Source organism: Podarcis cretensis (genome assembly GCF_951804945.1).
Source record: "Podarcis cretensis genome assembly, chromosome: 5".
Classification (NCBI taxonomy): Eukaryota; Metazoa; Chordata; class Lepidosauria; order Squamata; family Lacertidae; genus Podarcis; species Podarcis cretensis.
The window spans coordinates 91,533,885-91,550,369 of NC_137174.1; the positions used below are offsets into that span (position 1 = coordinate 91,533,885).

General features: G+C 40.8%; 1 protein-coding gene across 2 annotated transcripts in view; it reads left to right on the forward strand.

Moving 5' to 3' along the window:
• Positions 1 to 16,485, forward strand: part of PIK3CA (phosphatidylinositol-4,5-bisphosphate 3-kinase catalytic subunit alpha) — a 42,303-nt gene that overhangs the window by 19,550 nt on the left and 6,268 nt on the right. For both annotated transcript variants that reach the window (XM_079977695.1, XM_079977694.1), the window contains exons 4-19: positions 1,258 to 1,467; positions 1,992 to 2,242; positions 5,018 to 5,263; positions 6,297 to 6,382; positions 7,265 to 7,370; positions 7,619 to 7,771; positions 8,564 to 8,698; positions 9,007 to 9,131; positions 9,419 to 9,500; positions 10,000 to 10,164; positions 11,460 to 11,563; positions 12,322 to 12,493; positions 12,674 to 12,780; positions 13,643 to 13,764; positions 15,389 to 15,467; positions 16,086 to 16,256. In XM_079977695.1, the coding sequence (XP_079833821.1) occupies positions 1,258 to 1,467; positions 1,992 to 2,242; positions 5,018 to 5,263; positions 6,297 to 6,382; positions 7,265 to 7,370; positions 7,619 to 7,771; positions 8,564 to 8,698; positions 9,007 to 9,131; positions 9,419 to 9,500; positions 10,000 to 10,164; positions 11,460 to 11,563; positions 12,322 to 12,493; positions 12,674 to 12,780; positions 13,643 to 13,764; positions 15,389 to 15,467; positions 16,086 to 16,256 (2,314 nt within the window). The remainder of the gene's footprint in view (positions 1 to 1,257; positions 1,468 to 1,991; positions 2,243 to 5,017; positions 5,264 to 6,296; positions 6,383 to 7,264; positions 7,371 to 7,618; positions 7,772 to 8,563; positions 8,699 to 9,006; positions 9,132 to 9,418; positions 9,501 to 9,999; positions 10,165 to 11,459; positions 11,564 to 12,321; positions 12,494 to 12,673; positions 12,781 to 13,642; positions 13,765 to 15,388; positions 15,468 to 16,085; positions 16,257 to 16,485) is intronic.

Consider the following 16,485-nt stretch of genomic DNA (forward strand, 5'->3'; position numbering starts at 1 on the left):
TGGAAGGATTGAACTCTTCATCAGCTAATGAGCAGAAACTTCTATCTGCTGTCTGCCAGTGTCTGCTTTACCAGTATGTTCCTTGCAAGAATCAAACTGCCAAAGCAACACCGTGCAGGATTTAACCCCCTGCTTATCATCTGACGAGCCAGTTTCCCATGGGCCGGGGAGGTGGGGCGGGGGGACTAGTGACAACAACCAAAGCAAAATTGAACCCTGTCCCGCCATCAGCTGATATCACTCAGTGATAGCAGCTGATAATATTGTGGGTTTGGGGAAATGACCTTGTGGGTGAATTGGACCCTATGCGGACCAAGTTTGGACCGAAGGCTAAAGGTTCCTCAGTCCATTAAAGCATGCATATAATATAGGATATTGACATTGTTGGCAGTCTGTATGAGGCAGACAAACTTTGCACATATTTTTAGAGTGCAGTACTCCAGCGATAAAACGGTTGAGGGACCTCTGCATTTATAATCTTGAACTAACAGTGGTATATGAAATGCAAATACGCACAGCATGTATTGAGTATTCAAGCTATTCATGCACATATCTGATGTGGAAATGAACATTAGTTTATTAAAAGCAGTTGAGTCAGCAATACCCTTTTCACTAGAATAAGAAAATCTTGTCACATTTGCTGGTTTTGCAGAGTCTGGGGTGCTGCTACAGTAACCAAACAACTGGATGCTGTCAGGTGAGGGTGGAATCACAGTGTTGAAGGGCAAAGAGGAGATTTCCCCTCCCTTCAACACTTCACAGCTGCACTAGGCCAACTGTGTTATGCTGAGTTGTCTTTTAAGCTGTTTTCTCAGTTAATTACGTTTTACCTGAGTGCCACTCTTTGTTGACTTGTACTTGCTTTCATTGTGATGGTGCATACTTGACAGTGGGTCAACTTTTTTTTATTATAAATTTAATAATTGTTCGCGATCATGGGCATTTCTTTATATAAAGATGGGGTAGAAGTAAACTTTGGTGACAGCCTTTGGAACCCTTTTGCTTGACCTGGGGAAAAGTTCCAGAACATGTCTAATCTTACTTAAGCAGAATAGTTGCAGTGGGTACAGAATATGCTTCGCTGCTGCAGCCCCTTGAGCTATGGAGACAATTGCTGTAGCAGCCCAGCCGTTCAAGCAAGACAGAGCTGAGCTCTTGTGGGAAGGGGTAGAGGACAGAGTGACAGGAAACTATACTCTGAGGACTCACTGTTTCTGAAAATGTATCAAAGAGAATTGCTCTCTCCTTCTTTTTTAGGTTTTGCTATTGGCATGCCTATCTGTGAATTTGACTTGGTTAAGGATCCAGAAGTTCAGGACTTCAGAAGAAACATTCTTAATGTTTGTAAAGAAGCAGTAGATCTGCGAGATGCTAACGCACCCCATAGCAGAGCATTGTATGTCTGTCCCCCAAACATAGAATCTTCGCCTGAGCTGCCCAAGCATATATACAGTAAACTTGATAAAGGTAAAAGAAAAGAAAACACAATTCAGTGCATTTGTCAGATTGGTACCAGATTAATGTGAAGCTGCTTGAACAGTGAAATTCAATCCATTTCCCCCATATGCCCATTTCATTTCAGCGTGAGTAATCAGCTCAGTGAAAATAGTTACATTTTCAGACATGTCGTAGCGTGCTCAGTGCACTCGTTTTCTTCTACTTTAGCAGCATTATTCAGATTTTTTTCCCCTGTTATTGTTAGGGGCTGCTTAATAAAGTTCCAACGAAACAGTCTTATTCAAGAAACCTGAAGGGTCACACCATTGTTCTGTCCTCTCCCAGCCTTTCTCCTTTCCATTTTAAAAGTTGCTTTAGTGGAGAGCTAAGAGGAACCCATAGCTTGTTGCTGCAGCCCCAAAGATTGCATATTCTGGATAGAGAGTACTGAATTGTGTTTTAGGTCTTTTTTGCTCCTGTATTTTCATTTTTCTGTAAATAGTTATGTGGCCATGATCCCTGATGTAACCTGACATAGTTTCCTTCTGTTCCAGGACAAATAATAGTGGTGATATGGGTAATAGTCTCCCCCAACAATGACAAGCAGAAGTACACTTTAAAAATCAATCACGATTATGTGCCAGAACAAGTCATCGCTGAAGCAATCAGGAAAAAAACACGAAGTATGTTGCTGTCATCTGAACAGCTAAAGCTCTGTGTGTTAGAGTACCAGGGGAAGTATATTTTAAAAGTATGTGGTTGTGATGAATATTTACTAGAAAAACATCCCCTGAGTCAATACAAGGTGAGTAAACATCTGGTTCATTTTGAAATTTAATGCTTGTTGTCAGAGTTAGATCTTGTGTGCAGTTCAGGGGTCGGAAGAGAGGGATTTGCATATGAAAATGTGCAAAAGATGAAGTACTGAAGCCTGGTTTCCATTTTTTTATGTGCTTTTATTGGGTGTGATTTGGCGGATTCACTGGGGATGTTAAAAGTTTATGATATTTTCCTTTCAGTGTGGTTCACCTACTGTTACTTGGCAGGGTGTACATTGAAATAGATTGCTTTTCATTTTTAGACCAACCAATCCCTTCCTGTAGCTTGGGAGATACAATCAGATGCTCGCAAACAACTGCTTTTGTGGTGTCTTGAAATAAGCAGGGAAGAGCATGAATTAGGGCCATATTTCAGGGCTAGACCAGAGGTTTTTATGGAGTGGGTGTGGGTGTGAGAACCACTTTTGCCAGTGCTGAGACTGTCGGGCTGCATCCCTGTGATCCAATGCACCTGCAGCGCTGCACAAGCCCAGGATCATAGAATCATAGAGTTGGAAGAGACCACAAGGGCCATCGAGTCCAACCCCCTGCCAAGCAAGAAACACCATCAGAGCACTCCGGACATATGGTTGTCAAGCCTCTGCTTAAAGACCTCCAAAGAAGGAGACTCCACCACACTCCTTGGCAGCAAATTCCACTGTCGAACAGCTCTTACTGTCAGGAAGTTCCTCCTAATGTTTAGGTGGAATCTTTTTTCTTGTAGTTTGGAACCATTGCTCCGTGTCCACTTCTCTGGAGCAGCAGAAAACAACCTTTCTCCCTCCTCTATGTGACATCCTTTTATATATTTGAACATGGCTATCATATCACCCCTTAACCTCCTCTTCTCCAGGCTAAACATGCCCAGCTCCCTTAGCCAATCTTAGTGTCTTTTTCATGGACGTGGACAGAACTTACACATGGTTTGTTAGAATATTGAGAACTAAAGTCTGCGGTCAAAAACACATAATTCAGTGATTCTCAAAGGGTGTGGCACACCACACTGATGTGGCAGGAGAGGGTGGCAAGTGTGGTGATAAGATTCAAGGGCAATTAAAGAAACATTTAAACATTTTAGAATACAGTTGTACCCTGGTTCTCAAACAGAATGCGTTCCGGGAGTCCGCTTGACTCCTGAAACCGTTCAAAAACCAAGGCGCGGCTTCTGATTGGCTGCAGAAGCGTCCTGCAGCCAATTAGGTAAAAAGGTAAAGGGACCTCTGACCATTAGGTGCAGTCGTGACCGACTCTGGGGTTGCGGCGCTCATCTCGCTTTACTGGCCGAGGGAGCTGGCGTACATCTTCCGGGTCATGTGGCTAGCATGACTAAGCTGCTTCTGGTGAACCAGAGCAGCGCACCGAAACGCCGTTTACCTTCCCGCCGGAGCGGTACCTATTTATCTACTTGCACTTTGACGTGCTTTCAAACTGCTAGGTTGGCAGGAGCAGGGACCGAAGAACGGGAGCTCACCCGGTCGCAGGGATTCGAACCGCTGACCTTCTGATCGGCAAGTCCTAGGCTCTGTGGTTTAACCCATAGCGCCACCCACATCCACCTGCAGCCAATCAGAAGCCGCACCAAACGAGGGGAGAACTAATGGGTATTCAGTTCAAGGAGAAGGATATTTAAACTTGTAGAGACAGAGAGTCATGAAGAGTTTTTTATGCGTACATCTTACTTAATGAGGTGGTGCAAATCATGTGATATAGGATTGCACGTACAGTGGTGCCTCGCAAGACGAAATTAATTCGTTCCGCGAATCTCTTCGTCTTGCGGTTTTTTCGTCTTGCGAAGCACGGCTATTAGCGGATTAGCGCTATTAGCGGATTAGCGGCTTAGAAAAAGGGGGGAGAACTCACAAGAACTCGCAAGACATTTTCGTCTTGCAAAGCAAGCCCATAGGGAAATTCGTCTTGCGAAGCACCTCAAAAACGGAAAACTCTTTCGTCTAGAGAGTTTTTAGTCTTGCGAGGCATTCGTCTTGCGGGGCACCACTGTATGTATATTCTCATGAAGTGAAATCCAGTAGTGCCTGTTTACTAATGGAACAAACACTGTTGGCAGAGTAGATTTTCTGTGCCCCACCCCTTGCACCCCTAAAAACTTGCTGCAGGTGATTTGGGGGGCAGTGGGGAGGGGCACAAATTGCTGCAGGAGGAGAGGAAAGTAAGGTCCTTTTTTACAATAGGATGTTTGCTTATATAACAGTGGGTGTCACCCTTAGTGCTTTCTAAAATAAGTTCATTATGGGTGAATACATTTACACTACTAAATAAAACCATAATTCAGCCGCCCAGAGTGGCTGGGGAAACTCAGCCAGATGGGCGGGGTATAAATAATAAATTATTATTATTATTATTATATAAATAACAAAAAACCTGCATTACCAAAAATTGTAAGTTCTCTTTCCTCAGCCTTCCCTTTTTTATAATTCTCTTTTCTTCTGATAGAAAATACAAGGAATGTGCCATTAGTGAGGCAACAGTCTATATGTGGATATTTCTTTTTCTCCAAGTGCCAGTATAAAAAGACAAGTTTGTCCCTTGTTTGGCATGCTTTGTGATTATCTGCTACTTAGAATGACCTGCCAGCCCTACAAATATTGCACGCTAGCTTCATTAAACCGCTTATACTGTGGTTCCTGCTTCGCCTTGAGTTGCAAACCATTCACAATGCCGGCATTGTAATCTTTGCAATTAAGCAATGATGCTGCAAAGAGCAGCATCCAGTGCAATAATTGTGTTTTCTCTGCCTATTTCAGTACATCCGGAGTTGTATCATGCTTGGTCGAATGCCCAATTTGATGCTGATGGCTAAGGAAAGTCTTTACACCCAGCTGCCATTGGATACCTTTACAATGCCATCTTATTCTAGGCGTATTTCTACAGCTACACCATACATGAATGGAGAAGCTTCAGCCAAATCCCTCTGGGCTATTAACAGTAATCTCAGAATAAAGATTCTCTGCGCTACCTATGTAAATGTAAATATTCGAGATATTGACAAGGTAAAAAACGACAACTTGGTTTCAGTATGACTTGAGAGCACATGCATATTTCTGATGAATGACTCTTAAATGCTTAGGTTTTTTTGTTTCTACATTACTGTCCAGGCCCACCAAACCTTAAACATTTTGCCTGGGTGTGAAACAAATAACTTGCCTTTTTGAGGTATTTACATATATTGGGCAAAACCTAAGGTGCATTCTGCATTATTATTATTTTTATTATTATTAATCACCATCATTATCAGTTTATTACTCACCCTTCAGCCTGAGGTCCCAGGGATGGCTACAGCAATTTAAACATCAGTATTAAAAACAACTAAAATTACTGACACAAGAATAGGGTGGATCAGAGGTGCATTTTCAGCATATGGCAGAAACTATATATTAAAGGTGCCAGATGTACCTCTGTGGGGAGGGAATTCCACAGCCTAGAAGCTGTCAAAGAGCGGTTGAAGTACCAAGAGGGCTCCTCTGCTGATCTTAACACCTGAGGTGGTCTGTAGGGAATAAGTTGGTCTTTCAGATGTTTGTGGCCTGAGTTGATTAAAGCCCTAAACACCAATGTGAGCACCTTTAATTGAGCCTGGAAATAAACTGACAATGCATCTATTTTAGAACAGGGGTTAGATGAGTTACTCTTGCTTGATATTTCCGTACGGGCCAGTCGTGTCCGACTCTAGGGTTGTGCGCCCATCTCACTTAAGAGGCCGGGGGCCAGCGCTGTCTGGAGACACTTCCGGGTCACGTGGCCAGCATGACGAAGCTGCTCTGGCGAGCCAGCACCAGTGCAGCACACGGAAACGCCGTTTACCTTCCCGCTATAAAGCGGTACCTATTTATCTACTTGCACTTAGGAGTGCTTTCGAACTGCTAGGTGGGCAGGAGCTGGGACCGAAAGACGGGAGCTCACCCCGCCGCGGGGATTCGAACCGCCGACCATACAATCGGCAAGTCCTAGGCACTGGGGTTTTACCCACAGCGCCACCCGCGTCCCCTTGTAGTATAGTCATGTTCATAAGCGTATTTTTTTCAGATTTATGTCCGAACTGGCATCTATCATGGAGGAGAGCCATTATGTGATAATGTGAATACTCAGAGAGTACCTTGCTCCAACCCCAGGTAAAGAATATCACTAAAACAATGAAAAGAAACCTGATGTTCAAGTTTGTAGAAACCTATTAACAATTCAGATAATTGCTTTACAGTATATGTTGTGTCTTTCTTTCCTCCATCTAAAAGTGAGTTTGGAAGTTTAGTTTCTGTTCGGATCTGATACTGTACCTTAATGTTCAAGGAATATATAGAATCATAGGATTGTAGAGCTGGCACGTAGAATCATAGAATCATAGAGCTGGAAGAGACCACAAGGGCCATCGAGTCCAACCCCCTGCCAAGCAGGAAACGATGAGTGTCATGTAGTCCAACGCAGGAATCTTTTGCCAAGAACGGGGCTCAAACCCATAACCTTGGGATTAAGAGTCTCATGCTTTACCCCCCCCCAAAAAAAACCTTCCTAAATACCCTCAACAGCACTCTTCAAATACCTGAACAAGTTATTGCATAGAAGGAAGCAAAGACTTGTTTTCTGCTACCTTGAAGGGTTGGACTTGATCTAACGGCCTTAAGTTACAGGAGAGTAGAGATTTGCTGAACATTTGGAGAAACTTTGTGAAGGTTAGAACAATGGAACCTGTTACCTAGAGGGATGGTGCACTCTCTGTCACAGGAGATTTTCAAACAGAAGCTGGACAGCCACCTGGCAGGGATACTCTCACTCTTGGTTTCCTGCATAGAGTAGGGCATTGAGGTAGATAGCCGTCAAATTAGCTTCCAATGGTTCTACAAAAGTAGAATGCCACACTGGAAAATTCAACTCAAACTTGGCTTGGTTTACACAGAATTGCTTTAGTATTTTTTAATTTGCCATATCACTTTTAAAGCATCTTTACATAGCACTTTTGGTTAAAATCTTGGGTCAAATCCCTTTTATCTTCCTTTCAGGTGGAATGAGTGGCTGCAGTATGAGATGCACGTTCTTGATCTTCCACGTGCGGCTCGGCTTTGCCTTTCTATCTGCTCCGTTAAAGGGAGGAAGGGTGCAAAGGAGGTAAGGGTCTTGTCGTTGGATATAGTGAATACTTCTCAAATAGGGAGAATATCTCATTTGAAATTATTCTTCTGACTTATACTGTGTTGATCTCTAAACTAATGGTAACAGTTATAATTTACTTGGTCATCGTATATTTGAGTTAAAAAAAAAAAAGTCTGCCCCTGCCCTTTTAATTCCTCTATATCTGAGTTTGAAATGTGTTGCTAATAGACGAGACTAAACAGTGATTATTTGCTCTTTTTAAGGAGCACTGTCCATTGGCGTGGGGGAATATTAACATGTTTGATTACACAGACACTCTTGTTTCTGGCAAAATGGCTCTGAATCTGTGGCCTGTACCCCATGGGTTGGAAGACCTGCTAAATCCCATTGGAGTCACTGGATCAAATCCCAATAAGGTAAATGGACATTTCATGCCAATTTCTGGCTTATTTACTAACAGTTCGTTGTGTTAAATCAAGGACTGTCCAAGTGAATTCTAATGGTCCTCTGTATTTTAATAAAATATTGTCACTGTTTCCAAAATGTAACAATGGTAAACCTGTATAAACTGCAGTATTTCGGGCTATAGATGGGGGCTCACATAATTTATGCTTCTGTGCACAAAAAATAATAAATCTGTGCATGTAGAAAACTGGCATGTCGGGGAGAGGAGCCTGCTAGAACCCTTGTATCTGATATAGCAGCTTTCTATATAGGAAAAATTTGCTTTCACAGAGGAGCATGCAGTTATCTGAGCCATTAGTTGCAATCTGGAGTGCTGTTCCCAAGGTTGTCAAAATAAAATGCTGTGCAATTTGTGAGGATTTTGTCTAGTGATACAGAACTTTAGGTAGCCTGAATTGTTCCATCCACAAAGGTTACAATGGGACTAATGTCTCTACCAAAATCCAAATTGAGTTTACTATGGATACAGCTTTGAAGAACGCAACTTTAGCAAGCTACTGTCAGGGTCTTTTCATTCTTTGACTAGCAGCAATGAAACTTGGTCTTCTGAAGACAGCTGGTGTTTCTCCTGAGACTTAAGACTAATTTGTCTGATCCTGTGCTTTTATTATTTTAAATACCTTGTATTTGCATAGCTTGTACTTGTGGAATAGTGTGATATATATATATATATATATATATATATATATATATTAAAAAACAATATTTTAAATCATACAAGGACAAACTTCTTTTCTTCTTAGGAAACTCCTTGTTTAGAGCTGGAATTTGATTGGTTTAGCAGTCCTGTAAAGTTTCCCGACATGTCTGTAATTGAAGACCATGCCAATTGGACTATATCTCGAGAACTAGGGTTTAACTACAGTCATGCAGGACTGGTAAGGAGAATTTTACTTTCCAGGTTGCATTGTGGCTAAGAACATGCACTACAAGCTAGTTCTCACCTCACTCATGAAGTTTTATCAGATTGCTTTAGGCAAGCGACTGTCTCCCCAACCCATCAACTACAGAGTTAAGTATTGAACAGGGTTTAATAATACAGAGTGGTTGTTAGGGCTACTGAGATGAAGTATGTGAGATGCTTTAAGTATTCAAAAGGATATATATATATATATATATATATATATATATATATATAGTATTAATTGTAGTATGAACAAGTCCCCGTTGCTCTCTTTTTTTACAGAGTAATAGACTAGCACGAGATAATGAATTAAGAGATTGTGACAAAGAGCAGCTGCGTTCAATCTGCACTCGAGACCCACTGTCTGAAATAACTGAACAAGAAAAGGATTTCCTTTGGAGCCACAGGTATGACATTGGGTCATAAGTAGGACTATGAAAAGTAGGTGGGCAATCATAGGCATGACGCTCCCTGGACTGCATTTTAAGTGGGAAAGGAAAGAAACTGGGGTGAGGACACGAGGCTTGTCATCTGCCCCTAAGCTTAACCCACAAAACTTTGGCTTTTTGTGAAGTCTCCTGAAGATTTTTATTTTTTTTAATCTATAACCAGCATACTAAATAGTTCCATGTAATAATGACAACAATACTTTAAATTTTTATTTCAAAATCCCTTGTTATTGTTTTTTTTGCAGGCATTACTGTGTAAATACGCCAGAAATCCTACCTAAATTGCTTTTGTCTGTCAAATGGAACTCTAGAGATGAAGTAGCCCAGGTAGTATCTCCGTTACTTATACACACTTTTAAACTGGCTACAGTTGTTAGCAGTAGCCTTGGTCAAAGACTTTCATTATAATAGCTTCCCTGTTGATGAAAAACAAAATGGGTGGGGGGGAATATGACTTTAGTTTTGTTCTCTTACCTCTTAGTTAATAAAACATTTTTGTTGTAACAGGATCCCATAAGCTCTCTTCAGTAGTATTAGCACAATTTCCTCTTGATATAATTATGGCCCATAATTAATATTTGAAATTCGTTACCCCAAGCCATGGCAGTTGGAGCTTTCATGGCAGTATACCTCTGAACACCAGTTGCTGAAAGCTAAAAGGATGAGCCCGTCATCTTCATATCCTGTTTATGCACGTCTAGAGATGTTTGTTTGCCTTTCTGCTGTTGGAAGTAGGATATTGGGTTAGTTGGAATTTCATCTGATCCAGCAAGACCATTCTTGTGTTCTCATGACTGATACAAATTCATTGTTCTCTACTGTGCAGATGTACTGCTTGATAAAAGACTGGCCTCCCATCAAGCCTGAACAGGCAATGGAGCTTTTGGACTGCAATTACCCAGATCCGATGGTGCGAGCGTTTGCAATTCGATGTCTAGAAAAATATCTGACAGATGACAAGCTCTCTCAGTATTTGATTCAGCTGGTACAGGTACTGTAATCTATTTTTGTCAACTGCCTCTTAATGTATGCCATTGTGCCTGAAATTTATGCTAAGACTTTATATAACTTTTCTGGATGATGAGAATCAGAATATCTCCGAAAGGTTAAAGCTTACCAAAGTTACCACAGGGCTTGGCTGCATATTAAAGATCCTTCTGCTGACCATTGCTGATAGCTGGATAATATATTGCTGTAGCACTTCAAAGGTTGATAGCCCCCCTCCCCAAAGGAGTAATATTACGAGACAGAAATGAGCAAAGGCTCGGGCAGCATTGTAAATAATTCCACCAAGTTACCAGCCTATGGTTAGCTATATCTATTGATTTCAAGAAACAATATTTATATCTTTTCATTGCATACCCTTGCAAGCAGTGATATAAAATACCGTATTTTTTGCTCTATAAGAGTCACTTTTTCCCTCCTAAAAAGTAAGGGGAAATGTGTGTGCGTTTTATGGAGCGAATGCAGGCTGCGCAGCTATCCCAGGAGCCAGAACAGCAAGAGGGACCGCTGCTTTCACTGCGCAGCGATCCCTTTTGCTGTTCTGGCTTCTGGGATTCAGATTTTTTTTCTTCTTGTTTTCCTCCTCCAAAAACTAGGTGCGTCTTATGGTCTGGTGCGTCTTGTAGAGCGAAAAATACGGTAGTGGTTCTTGGCCAAGAAGATAAAGGAAAGAAGAGAGAACTAAAAGGGAGAAAAATATTTAGCTTTTCAACTTTCGGGGATCTTTAAAGAATAAATTATTTCTCTTCTCCTCCTCCCCATTCCAAATGACTCTGCCTTAGGGCATGTAGCAGCAAATAAACGCAAATGTAAACCTACAACATGGTTTATATTGTAGGTATAATCAAGCTATCTCAGAAAACTGCAGGGGACAACAGAATTAGACACAAATCATAATACAAGGGCAACTGCACTGTTTGTAAAATAAAGCAGGCAGCTTGAGGCACAGTAGTACTTTGGGCTCATTCACATATTCAGACTGAGAACTTCCTCAGATTTCTTTATAAAGGGCTAGATAGTGCTGAAGGCAAGCTGTAATTTAGAGGCTCTGGATCAGCACTGGTCACTGGAGAGGGAGGGCAATTTATATTCACCCAAAGTGAGTAGGTAAGTTATAATCTGCAAGCTTGGGATATAGGTAAAAGGTAAAGGACCCCGGACGGTTAAGTCCAGTCAAAGGCGACTATGGGGTTGCAATATATCATGCAGAGTGGCAAAACCTTGAAGTCTTCCACAGAATATAGCTAAATGCCAATTACACTTCAATCCTCTTGTGCCTAGGTTCTGAAATACGAGCAGTACTTGGATAATCTGCTCGTGAGATTTTTACTGAAGAAGGCACTAACCAATCAAAGAATAGGACACTTCTTCTTTTGGCATCTAAAGTAAGTTTGGATTTCTACTTTAAATGGATTCCTGTTATAAAGATATGAAATTTTGATCTTGACCATCCTGTGCTTTTATTTTTTTTTTATGTATAAAGCACTTGAAAGCACTATTATTACTATTTTTTTTATTAAAAAAAATTGGCTTGATGTTCAGAAAGATACTGCAACTGTTTCTTGGGCTTTGGGTCTTTGCAGTGCCTCGGTGATGAATGCAAGAGATTTGGTTCAGAAAGTTGATTTCTGTTTAAATCAGCAACAATATAGCATCAGGATAATAAAAATAAAAACCTTTAGAAAACCATATATTGATTTTCATGTTAAAATGAAGAATGCAATCTTGAGTAAATGGTGTGTGTGTGTGTGTGTACACACACACACACTAAGACCAGTTATCTGACTATCTAAATCAGGGGTAGTCAACCTTTTTATACCTACCGCCCACTAATGCATCTTTCTTGATGGGAAAATTTCCTTACCGCCCACCAGTGCTCGATGGAAGGAGGATTCAGTTTCTGCCGTAGAACCCCCTACCGCCCACCTAGAATCCTGAAACGCCCACTAGTGGGCAGTAGGGACCAAGTTGACAACCTCTGATCTAAATAGAGAGTTGATTGACTCTCTTAAAGTTTGAGGCAGGGTTCTTTCCATCCTTGCTTAGTGGATACTCTTTTAACTGGTGAGTCATCCTGAATAGTTAGGGGTTTTTTTAGCAAATGCTTTATTAAAAATTAACTATAAGTTATGCCTTCTTTTAGGTCTGAAATGCACAACAAAAATGTGAGCCAGAGGTTTGGTCTGCTTTTGGAGTCATATTGCCGAGCATGTGGGATGTACCTTAAACACCTAAGCAGGCAGGTAGAAGCTATGGAAAAACTTATTAACCTCACAGACATCCTTAAACAGGAGAAAAAGGATGAAACCCAAAAGGTAAATTGATAAATTTAGCACTGGATGCATTCTTCAGCACTTAGAGTTGAAATATTTCATTTAAAAGCTTTTTAAGAAAACATGACTCTTCATGCTAAAAATTGAAATTGGTCACAAACACTGCCTTCGTTCGTATTTGACTGATGAGCTCGTCAATATTTGGATGCTGTTATCCATCAGGTACAGATGAAATTCCTTGTGGAGCAAATGAGGCGGCCAGACTTCATGGATGCACTGCAAGGCTTTATATCTCCTCTCAATCCTGCTCATCAGCTTGGAAATCTTAGGTATCATCTTTCTCAGATTTCATAAATAGGCATGAATGTATCTGGAACATTTAAAACGGGCAATTGCATGAAGAGCCTCCTCAGTCACCTTTTTCTAAAATCCTGTCCTCTAGCTAAAACTAGGTCACATCTTTTTAGATCCATCTTTTTATTTGTAGCTGCATCATGCTTGGAGATTGCCCTTTAGACGTGAAAAGTAATACTGCATTTTGGTTTAAGGCAGTAGAGGGGAACCACCAACCCAGATGCCAGACTTGGCCTACCAGTCCCCTCCATTTGGCCCATGAAATACACATTTTGTGGAAGCCATGCCCACCCCCAGCCCTACACCTGACACCATACATGGCTTCAGGTGTGTAGTGAGTAAGGGCTGAGCTTCAAAGGAACAATCAGTACCTTAAAGTACCAACTGCCCATCAGCTGGTGGGTGGTAGGAGTGCACCTTGCTCACAGAATGGGGATAATTTCCATTCTGGTGGATAGAACAACTTGTCTCTCAATCCTGTTATGTCCTAATGATGTCATGTGATTGACAGGTGCGTGTTGCTGACCATCCGTCCTATTTGGTTTGTAATGAGGCTTATCAGGATCAGCCTCAGGGAGCCAAAAATGTTCCCCACACCTGAGCTAAAAGTGGGGGTAGGGGAGTAGGGCTTATTATTTGATTTTGGTTTTTTGTTCTTGTTTTTATTATGTATTTTCCACTTTTTTATTGTATTTTTATGTTGTGAACCGCCCTGAGATCTGCAGGTGAAATAATAATAATAATAATAATAATAATAATAATAGGTCTATAGAAATATAATCATTTATGTCAGTTTGAAGGTGCACTCGTTTAAGCAGCTATTTTATCCTTTCATAGGCTTGAGGAGTGCAGGATTATGTCATCTGCTAAAAGGCCACTTTGGCTTAATTGGGAAAACCCAGATATCATGTCTGAGCTGCTGTTTCAGAATAATGAAATCATCTTTAAAAATGGAGATGGTAAGGAAGTATATTTCATTGTATCCTGTATGTGTTTCTTCATCACCCTACCTATCTTAAACACCTCTATTCAATTTATACCAACTTATAAGTTATAACATCAAAGTAAAAGATTTCTTCCTAATCCTTGTGAATTTTATATTAACATCCACTGCATTCATTTTTGCCAAAAACACACACAAACCCCTTCCACTACACAGTATTAGTGAGCAATAATGCAAATGCGCCATCACTATGTCTACCATAGGAATATATCATGATGTTTAGCTGGTGATACATCACAATGCTGAAAACCAGATAGCGCCCAGCGCTAGTGCTGGCTTATCTGGCCATGACATTCTCATTCAGGGAATCATAGAATCATAGAGTTGGAAGAGACCACAAGGGCCATCGAGTCCAACCCCCTGCCAAGCAAGAAACACCATCAGAGCACTCCGGACATATGGTTGTCAAGCCTCTGCTTAAAGACCTCCAAAGAAGGAGACTCCACCACACTCCTTGGCAGCAAATTCCACTGTCGAACAGCTCTTACTGTCAGGAAGTTCTTCCTAATGTTTAGGTGGAATCTTCTTTCTTGTAGTTTGGAGCCATTGCTCCGTGTCCACTTCTCTGGAGCAGCAGAAAACAACCTTTCTCCCTCCTCTATGTGACATCCTTTTATATATTTGAACATGGCTATCATATCACCCCTTAACCTCCTCTTCTCCAGGCTAAACATGCCCAACTCCCTTAGCCGTTCCTCATAAGGCATCGTTTCCAGGCCTTTGACCATTTTGGTTGCCCTCCTCTGGACATGGCAGTCCCTATCTTACTGCATGGTGATTTTGCACCAGGGGAGACAGAGCAGAGTGCTGTGGCAGTTGCACATAGGCAGTTGTTCTCTTTTAGCATGGGAGGGCACATGCACACAGATTAGCAGGAGCCGCTTGCTCTGTTTGCCCAGCTGAGGGAACCAACATAGCTGTTTGAGGTGTGCTCTGTTCCTGTCCAAAGAGCTTTCCTATGTAGGTTGTGGCTGGCAGTGGGGGACCAGAGCACTTGGTAAGCTTTTCTGCTGTTGCCCAATATAAAGTTGTTTTATTATTATTTATTTATTAAATTTGTATACTACCCTATACCTTTATACCCTGCCTTTTTCCATGATGGGACTTAAAGCAGCTTACGGATAAAAGCAAGAACCCCTAAAAACATAGAAAAATTAATCATTAAAATACAATTCAATATTGATAGAACCTAAGCTATAGATATATATAAAATCTGTTTTAAACATACCAATAATTACAATATACAAGTAATTGCAGTAAAAACAGCAGCACAGCAGCCCTTTAATTCCCAAAAGCCTGTTGGAACAAGAAGATATTCACCTCCATAGACTTGAAGTAGTGGACTATAATAACTTGCCCCCAATCTCTAGAATTAGTTTGATTTCACATTTTTGTCACAGGTTGTGTTTTGATTTTTTAAATGCAGAGTCATTTTTTTCAATCAATAAAAGTCATTGATAACAGAACAGAGTAAGCTTATCGTGCAAAACTTTGATTTAACGCATTAAAAACAAAGTTGTTGAAGCTGTTTTATGCCTTCCAAAAGTTCCCAAAACCTGCATTCACTTGCATGTTTTCAGATCTACGTCAGGATATGTTGACACTTCAAATCATAAGAATCATGGAAAACATCTGGCAAAACCAAGGGCTTGATCTTAGGCAAGTATTCATAAATATTGCTAATGTTACAGTCTGTGTTTTGTTTATCATTCTGCCTGAAGAACAACATATTTGGTTCAAGAGTTTGCAGAAAATTTTAGTTTATTTATTGTAATCAATAACTACCCATTCTACAAATGTTTTAAATTTTCTTCTCTATCTAATCAGTCAGATTACTGCTTAACGTTGTCATCAATATGCAGTGAATATGTAAATGGCTACAAAATCAAGTATCATCATGATTTAATGTTCTTGCATGTGCCCACTATTTTCCTGGGCTAGGATCCAAAAAGCGACTTTGTACATACACAGTGGGATATTTTGCATGAGAGAGCAGGCCCATTCCACACCACAAACTGCTTTCCAAACGCCTTTGTATTTAAAAAATGACTTGTCATGTAGCCTTGAGCTGCTGTTCTAGAAGTGCAAGTCTAGTGTTGCCCTGGGGGGGCTGGAATTAATTGTGTAGTAGTTCTATAAACCATGGCCCTGCTGGTCATTTATCCAAATGACTTAAATGTTTGATTATTACATAGAGATTTCAGTGCCTGTGTGTTTTGTTTGGTGGCCATTACGATGTCTTTTTTATTAAAAAAAAAACTCGCATTGCTCTTCTAGGATGCTGCCTTATGGTTGTTTATCTATTGGCGACTGTGTGGGGCTCATTGAGGTTGTGAGAAATTCACACACAATCATGCAGATCCAGTGCAAAGGTGGCCTTAAAGGAGCACTGCAATTCAACAGCCATACATTACATCAGTGGCTCAAAGACAAGAACAAAGGGGAAATGTGAGTTGACTTTTAATCCCCCCCCCCTTTTATTCTTTCTTTGATGGAAGCCTAAGAATATTTTGGTCCCCTTTTGTTTTAAGCCACAGTATTTTGTGACTGAAGTATGGACATATCCAAAGATTAGATTCAGGCAAGACCTTGTTCATTTCTTGCAGAGCATGTTAATGTTTTCTTGAGACAGCAAGCTCCTATACTATATCACAGGCTGCTTTTAAGTCTGCCAAGT